Source organism: Hippopotamus amphibius, chromosome 17, assembly GCF_030028045.1.
Source record: "Hippopotamus amphibius kiboko isolate mHipAmp2 chromosome 17, mHipAmp2.hap2, whole genome shotgun sequence".
Lineage (NCBI taxonomy): Eukaryota > Metazoa > Chordata > Mammalia > Artiodactyla > Hippopotamidae > Hippopotamus > Hippopotamus amphibius.
In genome coordinates, this window is record NC_080202.1 from 56,355,443 (window position 1) to 56,370,283 (window position 14,841).

Genomic DNA, 14,841 nt, shown 5'->3' on the forward strand with positions numbered 1-14,841 from the left:
GTGATTTGTAGGCACCTGAGGTATGGGGGGGTGTGGCGCGTGGAGGCCCGGGGCGGGGGGCCAGCAGGGGCCAGGCACAGAGTAGGGGGTGCGGGTGTGGAGAGCACCCTCCCCTGAGGAGGCAGCGCTCACAGGGACTTCCTCCGGCCCCAAATCCTGCAGGGTCTCTTCTTCGATGATTCCTACGGCTTCTACCCGGGCCAGGTGCTCATCGGCCCTGCCAAGATCTTCTCCAGCGTCCAGTGGCTGTCGGGGGTCAAGCCCGTGCTTAGCACCAAGAGCAAGTTCCGTGTGGTGGTCGAAGAGGTAGGGGTGGGGATGGAGGCGGGGGTGAGGCCCTGGAGTTCCTGTCCAGCCTGCTTCGCCCAGAGTGGAGCTGCTCTGAGGATCAAGGGAACCTGGGCTGAGCAAGGTGGGAGGGTGGTGAGTGGCAGGCCCCCTGGGCCCTGACCTGCTCTGGGAGTGTCTGAACTTGGTGCTGCACGGTGATGAAGACCTGCGTCCTGCTCTGGGGACAGGTGGGCTCCGGACAGCTGCTTAAAGAGAGGGGCGTTAGAGCCTGCTGACCGTGGTCCTGTCCTGCCCGCCACCCCCAGGTGCAGGTTGTGGAGCTGAAGGTCACGTGGATTACCAAGAGCTTCTGTCCAGGGGGCACGGACAGCGTCAGCCCCCCGCCCTCTGTCATTACCCAGGAAAACCTAGGCAGGTGAGCGGCTCCAGTCTGCCACCCACTCCAGCGCCCCCAGGGGTGGTCCCCGAGCAAGTCTCTGGGCCTCGGGCACAGGTGCGGGGGAGCCCAGAGCCCCCTGGCCCAGCCCCCGCCTCTCCTCCCGTCCCCTCCCAGGGTGAAGCGTCTCGGATGCTTTGACCATGCTCAGCGGCAGCTCGGGGAGCGCTGTCTGTATGTCTTCCCAGCCAAGGTAGAGCCGGCCAGGATTGCCTGTGAATGTCCAGAAAAACACTGCGCCCAGGGGGAGGGCTCTGTGGCCAAGAAGGTATGTCCTTGGGGTTGGGGTTTGGCGGGCGTTTGAGGAACTGGCCTTGAGCCATTTCCGCAGCAGGAAGGTCTGTGCTGTAGGCCTTGGGGGGCAGCCCTGATGACCCTTGCAGGCCAGTTAGGTGTGCACAGCTGTCACCCCTCAGACCGAGCTGCCTGGGGTCCGGCCGCGTCAGCCCGCCCTCCTCAGCGCCCGCCCTCCCCGCTCCACCCCTGCAGGTGAAGCGCCTCCTGAAGAAGCAGGTGGTGAGGATCATGTCTTGCTCCCCGGACACCCAGTGCTCCAGGGACCACTCCATGGAGGACGCAGGCAAGAAGGGGGCAGCCAAAGCCAAGAGTGAAACGGGGTCTGCCAGCCCCGAGGAGACACCTGACGGGTCCGCCAGCCCAGTGGAGATGCAGGACGAGGGCCCAGAGGAGGCCCAGGAGGCAGGCGAGCAGCTGCCCCCCTTCCTGCTGAAGGAGGGAGGGGACGACAGGCTGCACTCCGCCGAGCAGGACGCTGACGACGAGGCCGCGGACGACACCGACGACACCAGCTCAGTGACCTCCTCCGCCAGCTCCACCACCTCCTCCCAGAGTGGCAGCGGCACGAGTCGCAAGAAGAGCATCCCCTTGTCTATCAAGAACTTAAAACGGAAACACAAGAGGAAGAAGAGTAAGATCACGCGTGACTTCAAGCCGGGGGACAGGTAAACTCAAGGGCGTCGTCTCCTTCCCGGCTGGGCGTCCAGCTTGAGACATCCCCCACGGCTCCCACACACACAGACACGCGGGCATACGTGCACACGGGCGCACGTGCAGTACGTAAGTCCCGTGAAGGCTTAGGAGTACCCAGCCAAGACGACATGGCGTCTGGGGTTGGCCGGGTGGGAAGAGGCATCTAGGAGCAGAGACGGTGGGACAGGGAGCCGTTCCGGAGGGGACACCGGGCGTGGAGGCTGTTTCTTCCCCCCACCTGATGCTAAGAGTTTCAGGTTTCCGAGCCAACAGGCAGGGGCGGTGGGTAGAGAGAGTACCTGCCCTTTCTTCACTGGCCCTGCCATGCAGGGTGGCGGTGGAGGTGGTGACCACGATGACGTCGGCAGACGTGATGTGGCAGGACGGCTCTGTGGAGTGCAGCATCCGCTCCAACGACCTCTTCCCCGTGCACCACCTGGACAACAACGAGTTCTGCCCCGGAGACTTCGTGGTGGACAAGCGAGGTAGCGCCAGGCAGGACTTGGGAAGAAGGGGCGAAAGGTCTGGGTGTCAAGGAGACTCCCCTTGGAAGCTGGCTCACTCTTGAAGACCTGGGAGCCTTTCTGGCCTCCGCTGACTGAGCCAGGGAAGCAGTGGGTTCTGGGCCCTGCTGTGATTGCCGTGCAGTGGGCGGGTGGGTGGCAGGTGGCACCACCAGGGCGCCTCAGCTAGTCATGTCCCCTCCTCTGGCTCCCCAGTGCAGAGCTGTCCGGACCCCGCTGTCTACGGCGTGGTGCAGTCTGGGGACCACGTGGGCCGCACCTGCATGGTGAAGTGGTTCAAGCTGCGGCCGAGTGGAGATGACGTGGAGGTGAGCGGGTGCCGCCCCCACGCCGCCTGCGGGGTGGGCTCTGGTGGGCTGGGTGTAGGGCCCCTGGGCTCACTCACAGCCACCCATCCCACCCTAGCTGATTGGAGAAGAGGAGGACGTGAGTGTCTACGACATTGCCGACCACCCTGACTTTCGGTTCCGCACGACGGATATCGTCATCCGAATCGGCAACACGGAGGACGGAGCGCCGCACAAGGAAGATGAGGTACGGCCCGGTCCTGTGAGGCGGCTGCAGTGCCGGATGCTGTCACCAGGTGGCGCCAAGAGCCGCGGCCTGCACGTCTCCTGGGCTATGTGTGCACCCCAAGTGCCTTCCCGGGAGCGTGGCTGCCCACCTGCGCGGGGACTCCCCTGCCGGCCAGGGTCTGACCTCGTTCATATGGCTGCTCCCTGTGCTCCACTGGTTGTTTATTAGGGAAGCCCAGCTCCTGTCCTCAGTGCCCTGAGTGTGGTGTCGGGTGCTCTAGGTGCACGGGAGTGGCCTGGGGAGGTGGCATCGGAGCCGGGCCCTGGAGAACAAGTGGGGACCGGGGGCGGAGGGATCAGGCAGATTCCAGGCAGAGTGGGAACAAAAGTCCCGAGGCTGGAGCCCCTCCTGGGAATGTCTGGAAGCCTGGAGAGACCAGGATGCTGCGAGCAGGAAGGGAGTGAGCAGGGGCTCCGGGGACAGAGGGCATTGGGGGTGTTTTTGGTCACGGCCGCGAGTCACCCACGTTGGTCTCTGGCTGGAGCCCACATCCCTTCTGTTCTCATGGCCTGGCCCCTGCCCTCACCCTTGGGAGAGCTGCACCTTTGACCCTGTCCCATTTGCCCTGCAGCCGTCGGTCGGCCAGGTGGCCCGCGTGGACGTCAGCAGCAAAGTGGAGGTGGTGTGGGCTGACAATTCAAAGACCATCATCCTGCCCCAGGTGAGTCCCGAGGAGCCCACCACGTGGCTCCGGATTGTGGCAGCCAGACCGGGAGCGCATATCTACCTGGAAAAGGATTCTTCTTTTGGGGAGTAGGGTCTCAGGGAGAGGAAGGGCAGTATTATACCCAGAGCCCCGGGGTGAGAGAGTCGGAGAGCAGAGAGAGCCACAGCTGGATTGCCAGGCGTGTGTAGACTTTCACAGGCCTCCCAGATCCGCCTGGATCCCCATCTCACTGTGCTAAGGAAATACAGGTTGCTTCCTGTAGGAAATACAGCCTTCCCACCCAACACTTCCAAGAAAACTTTCACAGATCAGGGAGAGAAAGCAGACGGGTGCTGAGCAGCAGGGCTGTTCTCGGCACCATTTCTTTGTCCCCTCATTTGAGCCGATGCTCACACCCCAGCTCCCCTCTCCTGGCGCTGACATGGGATGGGTGGCTCGCCCCTCATCCAGGAGGCCATTCCAGGGACAGGAACAGGGTGTGACACGGCCCAGCTGACTGAGTGCATTCAGTGGCGAGGAGGCTGGAATAGGCATTGGCTGGGCCTTGGGCCTGTGGGTGGGGCCCAGGCGGCAGAGCTGCCTCCCAGAGGCCTAGGGACCATCTAGCGCTGAGGCCCAACAGCAGAGGCCAGAGCAAGAAAGGGAGGAAGGGTGGCGTGGCGGTCGAGGCCTCAGGGCACCCAATCACTATCAGCTCTGAGGGCTGGGATCCTGGCGGAGCACCTCTGAATGGCCCACGCCCTGTCTTCCCCCAGCACCTGTACAACATCGAGTCTGAGATCGAGGAGTCAGACTATGACTCAGTGGAAGGCAGCACCAGTGGGGCGTCCTCGGATGAGTGGGAGGATGACAGTGACAGCTGGGAGACAGACAACGGGCTGGTGGAGGACGAGCACCCCAAGATAGAGGAGCCCCCCATCCCAGCCACTGAGCAGCCAGCGGCCCCCGAGGAGGACAAGGGAGTGGTGATCAGCGAGGAGGCCGCTACAGCTGCCATCCAGGGGGCCGTGGCCATGGCCGCGCCTGTGGCCGGGCTGATGGAGAAGGCTGGCAAGGACGGGCCCCCAAAGAGCTTCCGGGAGTTGAAAGAGGCCATCAAGATCCTGGAGAGCCTCAAAAACATGACCGTGGAACAGCTGCTGACGGGCTCGCCCACCTCCCCCACGGTGGAGCCTGAGAAGCCCACACGGGAGAAGAAGTTTTTGGATGACATCAAGAAGCTGCAGGAAAACCTCAAGAAGACCCTGGACAATGTGGCCATCGTGGAGGAAGAGAAGATGGAGGCGGTGCCAGACACGGAGCGCAAGGAGGACAAGCCCGAGGGGCAGTCGCCTGTGAAGGCCGAGTGGCCCAGCGAGACCCCGGTGCTCTGCCAGCAGTGCGGCGGCAAGCCCGGAGTCACCTTCACCAGTGCCAAGGGCGAGGTCTTCTCGGTGCTGGAGTTCGCGCCGTGTGAGTTCGCCCCGTTTGCGTTCCAGATCTGGAGGCCAGGTGGCTGGCCCCCAGCTGTCGCCCAGAGCAGGGGAGCCGCTTCCCTGCTGTGGGCACCAGTCCCCATGCCAGGAGAGGAGGGCGGGGAGCCTGGGGGTGCACCCACCTGTCCGGGGAGCGCTCCCAGCGGCCGCCTGCTCGGGGCCACGCTTGCCCAGGGCGGCAGCTGCACCTCCAGGTGGAGTTCCCAGGCCTCACCCTGAGGGACTGACCACTCTCTTTCCTCCTCTAGCAAATCACTCTTTTAAGAAAATTGAGTTCCAGCCTCCAGAAGCCAAGAAGTTCTTCAGCACAGTGCGGAAGGAGATGGCCCTGCTGGCTACCTCGCTGCCTGACGGCATCATGGTCAAGACTTTTGAGGACAGAATGGCAAGTAGCCTGGTGCGGGCCGGGCCCGGGCAGGTGCGGATGTGCCGTGTGGGCGCTTGGTGCCCGAGAGGCTGCAGCCTTGGACCCTGAACCTACATGTCTGAGGGCCCCCGAGAGGCTGCCCGCCCACAGCTGCTCGTGGAGCAGGAAGGGCCCCACCAGGGGAGCCCCGTGGCCAATGAGAGTCCCACGTGTGTGTCTAGACCAGATGGTCGTCCTCTTAAAAGCTAGTTTAAAATTATATAATTATCACCTGAGTCATCTCTTTTTTTTTTTGAAAAATTAGAACATTATAGAAAAAGTTACAGTCGCCCTTGACCAATCTCCACCCTGCCCCCAGGGGCCATGGGTTTCATAAGTCTCCTTCCAGACGATCTTCTTATATGTTTACAGCTTCATGCATGGCCGTAAACCAGGCTGTTCCCTAGGACGTGCTCTCCACGAGTAGTGCGTCGTCATCCACATCACGTGTAGCTTGTGTTTTACGTCAGCAGGGTGATTCTCCAGACCTACCCTTGTGGATTCATATTGCTGTGGGTCATTGCTTTTTACCCACAGACAGCATAGGCTTCCTGTGGTGACGCCACACTCTGTTTGCCACTCCTCTGTTTGCGACCTTGGCCCCGTGTTTGAGTCATGCTGGTGGAGGCGTGTGAGCACTTCCTTGTTTGTTCCAGGAATGAGCGGGCCAGTCCATCTGCCCCCTTGTTTGTTCAGCAGACCTTCCCTGGGCCCTGCTGTGTGCCAGGCACCCTGAGAGATGCTGAATTTGGGTCTGAGTGAGGCCGCAGCTCTGGCCCAACCCTAGAGGAAGGGGCCAAAGGAAAGGGACCACAGAGAGGGGCCTTGTTGGCATGGGCCTGCAGGTGGCCAGAAACCCCAGGGCAGGGCCGGGAGCGTGTGCGTGGTCAGGGCTACTCTGGGGTCTTGATGCTTTTGGTTTTCCTTGGGTTTTAGTAAAGTTCCTCTTGAAAATTCCAGCCTATCTCAGCTCTGCTGAGGGAAGAACTCTTGCTTGTTTTTTACCCAAATCTCACTCAGAGGGAAAGGGAAGGCGTGTGTTATCTTGAGGCCCATAGAGTGGCTCCATTCCAAGTACACGAAAGGATTCTGTCACTCCAGCTAGTCGTTGGCCCTCGCTGGCTCTCAGCTCATTGCTCACCTGGCCCGTTGCCCGGGCAATGGTCCCCCAACCCCAACACTCAGCCTGGTACTCTGATGTCTGTGGAGAGTCTCCCTGATGACTTTACGGCTGAGTTTCTAGTGGTCTCCCAGCACTTTTCCCCCAGTTCACATCCTCTCATCCCTCTAGTTCCCTAAAAGCAAGTGCAGCCTTGCCATCCTGGAATGTTCTTTCATCTTCTTATTCTCTCTCTTTTTTTTTTTAAGTAAATCATCTTCTAATTGGTTGTAATTGTTGTCTGCTTCCTTGAGGGAGAAGGGTCACAGCAGGTGTTTTGAGAAATGCAACTTACAAGTAATGATTTATAAGGAAAAAACCTGGTAGGATAAAAACAAGTTTGGAAAATTCCTTTTGTGCTAGGAATTAAAAGATGCCAAGCAAGTCTGCACAGAGATGTTTGCATTTAGCTTCTCTGTGGCTGGCAGTGTCTGGAGTCCCAGGGGCCTGCTCCTGCTCCCATTTGAGCCACCCAGTGCCCTGGAAATGATGGCAGCCAGACGCCCCATGCAGAAGCCCACTGCCAACCTCAGCCTTCTCTCCGTCCCTCCTCCTCTAGGACCTCTTCTCAGCCCTAATCAAGGGCCCCACTCGCACCCCCTACGAGGATGGCCTCTACCTATTTGACATCCAGCTCCCCAACATCTACCCGGCTGTGCCCCCCCACTTCTGCTACCTCTCCCAGTGCAGTGGCCGCCTGAACCCCAACCTGTATGACAATGGGAAGGTGTGCGTCAGCCTCTTGGGCACCTGGATTGGAAAGGTGGGTATGGTGCCGGCACCCGGTCGGCGTGTGGGAGGGCTGCTCTGGGTAGGTGTCTGGGACACAGTTGATGGATCGCACTGTGTGTGTGTGTGTGTGTGTGTGTTTCAGGGGACAGAGAGGTGGACAAGCAAATCCAGCCTCCTCCAGGTGCTCATCTCCATCCAAGGTACGGTGGGCGGGGCCAGGGCTGCTGGAGGGCACAGTGACTCTGGCTTTTGCGTCCCCCACCTCCTGTCTGCAGCTCTGGCCTCCCCTTGGGGGTTGAAGTCAGACTGGCCCTCACGGGCTTCTCCTCCCGCAGGTCTAATCCTGGTGAATGAACCGTACTACAATGAAGCCGGCTTTGACAGCGACCGAGGCCTACAGGAGGGCTATGAGAACAGTCGCTGCTACAACGAGATGGCGCTCATCCGCGTGGTGCAGTCCATGACCCAGCTGGTGCGGCGGCCGCCTGAGGTCTTCGAGCAGGAGATCCGGCAGCACTTCAGTACTGGTGGCTGGCGGCTGGTGAACCGCATTGAGTCCTGGCTGGAAACCCACGCCCTGCTGGAGAGGGCCCAGGCGCTGCCCAACGGGCTTCCCAAGGACAGCAGCTCTCCAGAGCCGCCTTCCGTGGCCGAGCTCTCAGACTACGGCCGAGAAGAAGCTGAGGACGGAGGGCTGGCCCCCGGAGAGGCCTCCCAGGGCTCAGACTCAGAGGGCGGCGCGCAGGGCCCGGCCTCAGCCAGCAGGGACCGCACAGACCAGGCTTCGGAGACAGCGCCTGACGCCTCGGTGCCACCCAGTGTCAAACCAAAGAAGCGGAGAAAGAGCTACCGGAGCTTCTTGCCTGAGAAGAGTGGCTACCCTGACATCGGCTTCCCTCTTTTCCCGCTTTCTAAGGGTTTCATCAAGAGCATCCGGGGGGTCCTGATGCAGTTCCGGGCCGCTCTGATGGAGGCGGGCATGCCCGAGAGCACAGAGGACAAGTAGCCGCCAGCCCTGGAGGAAGGAGCATTGCCGTGGGGAGAGGCCAGCTGCTGCCTGCTCACTCCCTTCCCTGTAACCTCCCCTCTTCCCTTTTCCTCCTCTGCCCCAGTGCAAGCCCCGCCCACTGCCCTCTTCTTCCCAAGGTGAGTTTGATGCTGAAGTGCAGGAAGTTTCTTGAGATGCTGCCATTTCTATTCCGAAGCAATCTTCCAATAGGCAGGTCCCCTGTGGCAAAGAAAATCTGAACCCTGTTGCTGATTTTCCACTTGTCACCCCAGGCAGAATGTCCCAGCACTTCCTCCCTCGCCATCTCCACCTCAGGTCGGAGGTGGGGTTTTCCTGGAGGCTGATGCGAGAGAACTCGGGGCCCAGGTGTGTGTGGACCTGCGGGACCAGACTTGGGGGACGAGTGGACGTGCCTTGCATGAATTGTGGGTTGCTTCGGCAGTTCCCCGGTCCCCTTTGTCCTCTCCAGTCCCACTGTCGCTTCCGAGTGTCCCAGGCCCTCCTGCTGCCACCACCAACCACGTCCTTCCTCGTCTCCCAGCACCAACACTCTCCCTTGGGAGTTGTAGCTGCTGTCACCGACTCCTGGCTCTGCTCTGGCCCGTTTACACAGAGAGCCTTCAGGCCTGTTGAACTTGCTCTCTAAGAGAGGTTGGGACCAGGCTGGGTTCAGGGCAACCCCCGGGAGAGGTGGTGGCCCTCATATGCTGACATGGAGTGAGGACCAGGGAGCTGCTGGGAGAGAAACAGCTGTAGGTGCCTTGCTCTTCCTGTCCCACAGGGCCGGGGGCATGGCAGTTCTGGCTTTAAGTCCTCGCCCGTCTGCTCCCCCGGCTCAGCCCCATCCCGGGGTTCCAGGAGGTGGGAGCAGCAGCACAGATAAGGCCAGGGCTAGTGCGAGGGCCTCTCCCATAGACTGTGCCCCTCCCGCTATCAAATGCTAAAGCTGGGAGGCCGGATGTGGCTCACTGAACGCCCAGCAAGCCAGCCCTCTCTCCCAGGACGAGGCCTGTCAGCCCTTTGCTTACAAACTGCAGACTCGGATGCGGGAGAGCGGTGGCCGGCAGGGTTCTCCCGCGCAGGGGTGGGCCCAGAGGTTTACAAGTTTTCTAAGCGTTTGATAATGTGAAGCTCCAGTTGAAGAGGATGCTGTCGAGCACATTGCAGCTATGTAATTTTTGGTGTATGTATGTAATATTTAAGGTTGAAAGAAAATAAATCTCAAAAGCAAAGATATTAACTCTTACTAGAAAATAAAAGACAAACTAAGAAGCCAAAGCATGACGCGTCTTGTCCGCCTTACGCTGGCTCCACACCTGAGCTGCCGCAACCACGCGGCCAGCAGCAGCGCGGGGAAGGACGGGGCGGGACCGCGGGCTGCGGGGTTCGGAGCCCAGAGTCGGTACCTTGTTTGAGGATCACCCAGAGTGACTGGAGGGGTGCTTCCCGGTGCGTGGTTCATGTGGAGATGTGAATGCCTGCTGCTTAAGATATCTGTATAAAGTGCTGTGTGATTAAACTTTTTTTTTACTTGCATTTTTTTTTGTTTGGCTCATTACAATGTACAAAAAGGACAAGGTGGCACCATTAAACCTGCCTCTGCCATTCACCTGGGCTCTGTTGCCTTTCTTCCCCTCGGGGGCACGTCACACACCCTCCCCAGGGGAAGGAAAGATCCCTGTCCCTGGGGAGGCTCGAGGCAGCGGTACCTTCCCCACCTAGCCTGCTTCCGAGCCTCCCTGTCTGCTGTCAGAGGACTCGCAGGGGCCGGGAGATGAGGGTCAGTGGGTCAGTGGGTCTCGCCTCTGAGCAGGGCCTGTGTCCTGTCCCTCAAGAGCCACCTTTCAGCAACGGGTCAGCCAGGTCAGCGGCGGCTGTGGTCGCCAGGGGCCTGTGTCTGACCAGTTCCGCCAGTTCAGCTCCTTCCAGATGCTGGGGGAGCTGACTTGGCAGCACCTGGCCTGGGCTTGAAGCCAAAAGGGTTCCTCACTTTGGGCGGCTGGTATCTGCCCCTCCCTGCTGCTTCCTTTTAACCCCTGCCCACCACTCCCCCTCAAGGACGGGCTGGAGGGGGGCAGGGGAGGCTGGGGGAGCCCTAGAGCCCTCCCTGGAGGGATGACAGACTCAGACTCCTGTAAAAAGGAGACAGCTGCCTGCCATTTTGACTTCTGTGGCTCCTTGCCAATTTTCCCCAATGCCTCTCTGACTTGGAGACGGTTTCCCTTTCCGCTGAGACTCACTGGCTGCATGGCTCTAGGCAAGACATACTCACCCTGAACCCCACCCTTCCCACTTGTGCAAAGAGGCAGTTGACTCCAGGCCAGATGTGATATAATCATCACTGGGGCAGGGCCCCACCCCCTGCAAAAGCAGCCTGGACCAGCCCTGGTGCTGTGCCCACCACCAAAATGACTCTTCCCAGGGGCCACTACCATGCGTTGCCAATCCGGAGGGACCACTGGGCATCGTGTTAATTCTAGAGCAGAAGTAAGACCCCACTCTCCCCCCAACCCCTAGGATAAGACCAGTAGGCTGGGAATGTCACTTTATTTGGATTTGATTCAGGGGGTGGGGCTCCCAGAACAAAACAGAGTGGCTTCCACACTCCTGGCCCAGCACCTCATTCTGGCCTTCGGTGGGTAGAGCCTGTCCTTCCCACCTTCTCCAGGAGCCTTCCTCCTCCTCCTGACCGGCCACGTGAGCTGTGGACGAGCCCTCCAGTCCTGGGGGAGGGAGCGAGGGAGGGGCCTGAGCTCAGAGTAAACCGAGTAGACAGACGAAGGCACGGCAAGGCCCACAGAGTCATAAGTGTTCAGCTGGAGGTGGCCTCTGCTGAGGCGTCCGGCTGGCTGAGGGCTGTGGCTCCAGAGAAGGTGGGGCCTCCCTGCAGCCACTGACCATCCAGAAGTAGTCTGGGTGCACCTGGCCCTGCACAGCCTCGCTGATCATCAATTCCCCATCCACAGCAAACACGCCCTTCCCATCCTTCGGTTCCAGGCGGAAAGCAACCACAGGCACGTACACCAAGTGGGGACAGTTGCACTCCATGTGCTTGCCTTTCTCCATGGCCAGGAAGAGGCGCAGCAGCGTGGCCCGAGACACGCCTGCCCGCACATAGAACAGATGCATAGCACCAGCCGCACAGCGGCCCATGGGGGCAGTAAACATCTCACTGCCCAGGTGCGAGTGCAGCAGCGCCAGCACCAGCACAAAGTCCTGCTCCGGCACCACCGTCCAGTGGGAGGGCACTGGCTCCCCCAGGGGCACCAGGTAGGTGTCTACAGGGCCCTGCTGGGCCTGCTGGGCATGAGCGGGGCAGGGGGGCATCTTGGAGTCCACCGTTTCTACAGGGAGGTAGGCCAGGCAGCCCTGGTAGGTGCGCAGGGCCACCAGGCGCAGGAACGTGCCCAGAGTGAAGCGCCTCTCACCCAGGCGCCGAAACTTCTCACTCTCCAGATCCACGTCAGCGATGAAACCCCAGGCCAGGCTGAGCACGGAGAAGAGGCGCTGCCCAGAGGCTGTCTGCAGGGACAGCAGATCCATGGGCGCCAGCAGCCGGCGGCACAGCAGCCGCGTGCAGTTGGTCAGGAGGTCTTCATTAGTCACCTGCTCGTAGCTGCAGGGAGAAAAGTCAGGTGGGGAGGGCAGGAGCCCTCACACGTCCTCCCCTTCCTCCTCCTGGGGAGTCGGGGCAGGCGAAGGGACACTGACTCCCTAGGGAGCTGGCAGGAGCCACACATGGAGCAGGTGGAGGCAGCCAGCTGGAGTCACTGACAGAGGGCCCCAGAGCGGGGGGCCGAGGCTCCAGAGGAGAAGGGATGGAAGTTACCCCTACACATGGGAACTCAGAAAAGGAAGCCTGGCGGTAGGGTGGCCCTGAGGGGAGACTGAGGTCCACTCTGGCCCTGGGCTCTCACCCTGCGTAATGGTTCACAGAAGCAGCCAGTGCATTTCCAGAGCCGCCTGGGAGGCTGCACAGGGGCTTCTGGATGGCGATCTCCCAGTCAGGCCGGTCCATGAGCCCGTTCACCACCTGTTGGAGCACAGGTGGCCTCAGCCTGGGAAGCACCCCGCCCCGACGATCCAGGCCCAGCCTCCCGGTGCGGGCCTCACCTCATGCATCAGCCCATCTCCAGACATGACCACCAGCGCGTCCCAGCGTCTCAGGTCCTCAGCCCGCACCAGCTCCCGGGCGTGGTTCCTCCGCTCTGCCGAGAGAGCGCAGCTTTCAAGGTGAGGGTTGGGGTTGGGGGGTTCCCTGGCTGGGGATGCTCCCTGCACCCCTTCGGAGAGACACTCACCAGTGAGCATCAGCGTGAAGGAGACATCGGCCTGGGCCAGCAGGGGCTGCACGTGGCTCCGGAAGAGCTGCAGGGCCTTGCCCTTGCCCCCGCGCGGATTTAACAGCACCAGCACCCGGCAGGGCCTCGGGAGCCGGGTCCGGGAGCCGCCCGCTGTAAAGACAAACCCGAACCGGCCACTAGGGGACCGACGATCGCAACAGGGGCCCTGGGGGGGAAAAGCGGCGCCTGAAACCCACGGGTAACCGATCCAACAGAGTCTGAGCAGAGGGATCGGCCTCCAGCCGGGAACCCCAGCGCAAGCATCGCGCTCCTCACCCGGCCAGCTTGGCTTGGCCCAGGCTCGGCCAGCTTCTGGTCTCGTCCGGAGAAAACGCTTCTCTCGAGCGTCCCCAGCCTCTTTTGTTCCGCTGATTCTGGCCAACCTTCCTCGCCAGGGAGGGAAGGGATCCCCCTACACAGGCCTTCCCCGCCAGGCCCCCACAAACCTGCATCCATAACCTCGACTCGTGGTCCCCGCTGCCAGGGCGTCCCCGGCGCTGTCGGGGCGCTGTTCGCGGCGGCGGCTCCTGCCTTCAGCTCCTTATCGGTGCTGCCCAGGCGGGCGTCGCGGTGCCGGCTGTGGGGCTCGCCCTCCCCGCCCGGAGCCCGGGCTCTGGGGGCACGCGCGTCATTCCCTGCGATGGCCGGATCTGAGGGAGAGGAGACAGCGCTGGTGGAGTCCGGAGAGGTCCCCTGAAGAGGGGGGCGCCCCGTTAGGTCCTGGGACCATGCGCGGGGAGCCGCGCGCTCCGGCATCGCCTAGTTCTCCGAGAGGTCCAGAGAGCCGAGGTCCAGTACCACCAAGGGTGCTCCCTCCCTAGAACTGAGACCCCACCCCCAGAGGCAAAGGGTCTCTTCCTGGGGGGCTTTCTTTTCTGGCGCCTCGGGCTCCGGCCCGACGATGAGTCAGAGCCCCGTGGCTCTCTTGGTGGAATCAGGTCCTCACCCCCTCGGGGCTGCCAGGGGGAGGGGAGTCCAGTTACGTAAAAATCCCAGAACGCGAGTAGACATCGCAGGACGCGAAGTTCGGGGCGAGAGCCCCCCGCCCCGAAACAGCCGGGTCGCCGGGTCCTCTACCCTGGGCTCCGGAGCGGCCGGGGTGGCCGCGCGCGCCTCCAAGGGCCGGGCTCGGAGCAGCGCCGCAGTCGCGCAAGGGCTGAGCCGGAGCCCAGCCGCCAGCCGCCGCCGCCCTCAGCCAGAGCCGAGCGGGCGCGGAGGCCAGGCGGTGCACGGCAGTTCCCCCGGCCGCCCGGGAGCCACGAACGCGAGAGGGCAGGGCGGGCGGCCAGCCCTTACCCAGTCGGTCCGCTTTGCTGGGGAAGCGCCACCTCCGTTCCCCACGGTGGCCTCGGACTGAACGCAGCCCTTCCCGGGCTCAGCCGCGCATCTGAGGGCCAACGGGAGCGCCGGGCAAATGCTGACTGCACGGCCCCGCTGCCTCCGGCCGTAAACTTTTCGCTCAACTTCGGGAAGGGCGCTGTGCCTCGCCGCCCGGCCTGGCCACGCCCCGCGCTCCCCGCGTTCGCGGGGGTGGAACCGGCGCCCAGCACGGCTCGAGCCCGCCTGCCCCCGGCCTCGCCGCGCCGCCCCCCGCACGGTCCGCGCCCACGACCCGGCCACGCGCTGCCCTTTGGCTCGGTCCCGGGACGCCCGGAGGCGGCGACCAGCCGGGGAGGCGGAGGCCGTTGGGGAGGCGCAGAGCCCCAGGCGCCGCGTCCCAGGCGCGCCGCGGGCGCAGCGTCCCGGGCGCGCGAGAGTGAACGCGCAGCGCAGGCCGAGGCGCGGGCCCCAGGCGATCTCGCCGCGGCGCCCAAAGTCTGGGCGGCCCCCGGCAGAGCTCCGGGGCGCGTGGCTCAGGGCTCCGGGCAGACCCTCGGTTGTCCCTGGACGCTGCGACTTTTGCCCCGGAGTCTCCTGGCTCAACTGGCCCCGCTGCCCGCGCGGGACAAGCAGCGCCCCCTTCGCGCGCTCGGGCCCATCCCACGCGGATTCCGAGGCCCAGACCCCGCTGGGTGCCCCCCGCTCCGTGAGGGGGCGTCTCTCCAGCCGCTCGCGTTCTCCCCCAGAGAGTTATTTTTATCCTCCTGACCAAGCAGCTCTGCCGCGCAGCCACCGAGCCTGACGCAGCCCGGCGACCGGTCCCGGGGAGGGTGGGCGACCGGCGTGGGGGGATGCGGTCCCGAGGAGGGGGCCTTGTCAAGAACCTCAAAAGTTGGATCCTTTCCCCAGAGGA

The 14,841-nt window shown here is 62.5% G+C and overlaps 2 protein-coding genes across 7 annotated transcripts in view; one reads left to right on the forward strand and one right to left on the reverse strand.

The window, feature by feature from the left end:
• Positions 1 to 9,869, forward strand: part of UBE2O (ubiquitin conjugating enzyme E2 O) — a 52,303-nt gene extending 42,434 nt beyond the window's left edge. The window contains exons 6-19 of one of the 5 annotated variants that reach the window (XR_009049969.1): positions 163 to 306; positions 597 to 706; positions 845 to 995; positions 1,217 to 1,689; positions 2,048 to 2,202; positions 2,437 to 2,549; positions 2,647 to 2,775; positions 3,389 to 3,478; positions 4,240 to 4,936; positions 5,208 to 5,344; positions 7,084 to 7,287; positions 7,399 to 7,456; positions 7,592 to 8,402; positions 8,538 to 9,869. Coding sequence is in view for 4 of the 5 variants with exons in the window: in XM_057715224.1 (XP_057571207.1) it covers positions 163 to 306; positions 597 to 706; positions 845 to 995; positions 1,217 to 1,689; positions 2,048 to 2,202; positions 2,437 to 2,549; positions 2,647 to 2,775; positions 3,389 to 3,478; positions 4,240 to 4,936; positions 5,208 to 5,344; positions 7,084 to 7,287; positions 7,399 to 7,456; positions 7,592 to 8,262 (3,132 nt within the window). In the remaining variant the exon portion in view is untranslated. Of the gene's footprint in view, positions 1 to 162; positions 307 to 596; positions 707 to 844; positions 996 to 1,216; positions 1,690 to 2,047; positions 2,203 to 2,436; positions 2,550 to 2,646; positions 2,776 to 3,388; positions 3,479 to 4,239; positions 4,937 to 5,207; positions 5,345 to 7,083; positions 7,288 to 7,398; positions 7,457 to 7,591 lie in introns of all 5 variants that reach the window. The other 4 variants (XM_057715224.1, XM_057715225.1, XM_057715227.1 and 1 more) reach the window with 4 other exon arrangements.
• A 932-nt stretch (positions 9,870 to 10,801) lies between these two features.
• SPHK1 (sphingosine kinase 1) lies at positions 10,802 to 14,060 on the reverse strand. 2 transcript variants are annotated; one of them, XM_057715622.1, is made up of 6 exons: positions 13,905 to 14,060; positions 13,055 to 13,258; positions 12,567 to 12,719; positions 12,379 to 12,473; positions 12,183 to 12,298; positions 10,802 to 11,881 (listed from the first exon to the last, which is right to left on the reverse strand). In XM_057715622.1, the coding sequence occupies exons 2-6, from the start codon at positions 13,062 to 13,064 to the stop codon at positions 11,068 to 11,070; spliced, it is 1,188 nt and encodes a 395-aa protein (XP_057571605.1). In that variant the 5' UTR covers positions 13,065 to 13,258; positions 13,905 to 14,060; the 3' UTR covers positions 10,802 to 11,067. The 2 variants fall into 2 exon arrangements, with proteins under 2 accessions (XP_057571605.1, XP_057571606.1); XM_057715623.1 differs by lacking the exon at positions 13,905 to 14,060 and adding an exon at positions 13,555 to 13,619 and having other exon boundaries at positions 13,055 to 13,278.
• Positions 14,061 to 14,841: the final 781 nt, after the last annotated feature.

Bases quoted from the DNA above. Each gene is read 5' to 3' on its own strand.
- SPHK1 (XM_057715623.1), bottom strand. From the start codon at position 13,619: ATGTCTACTCGCGTTCTGGGATTTTTACGTAACTGGACTCCCCTCCCC. The intron at 12,720-13,054 runs GTTTGTGGGGGC...TTGTCTTTACAG, and splicing joins AGTCGAGGTTATGGATGCAG to CGGGCGGCTCCCGGACCCGG. The intron at 12,474-12,566 runs GTGAGTGTCTCT...CTCTCTCGGCAG, and splicing joins CTTCACGCTGATGCTCACTG to AGCGGAGGAACCACGCCCGG.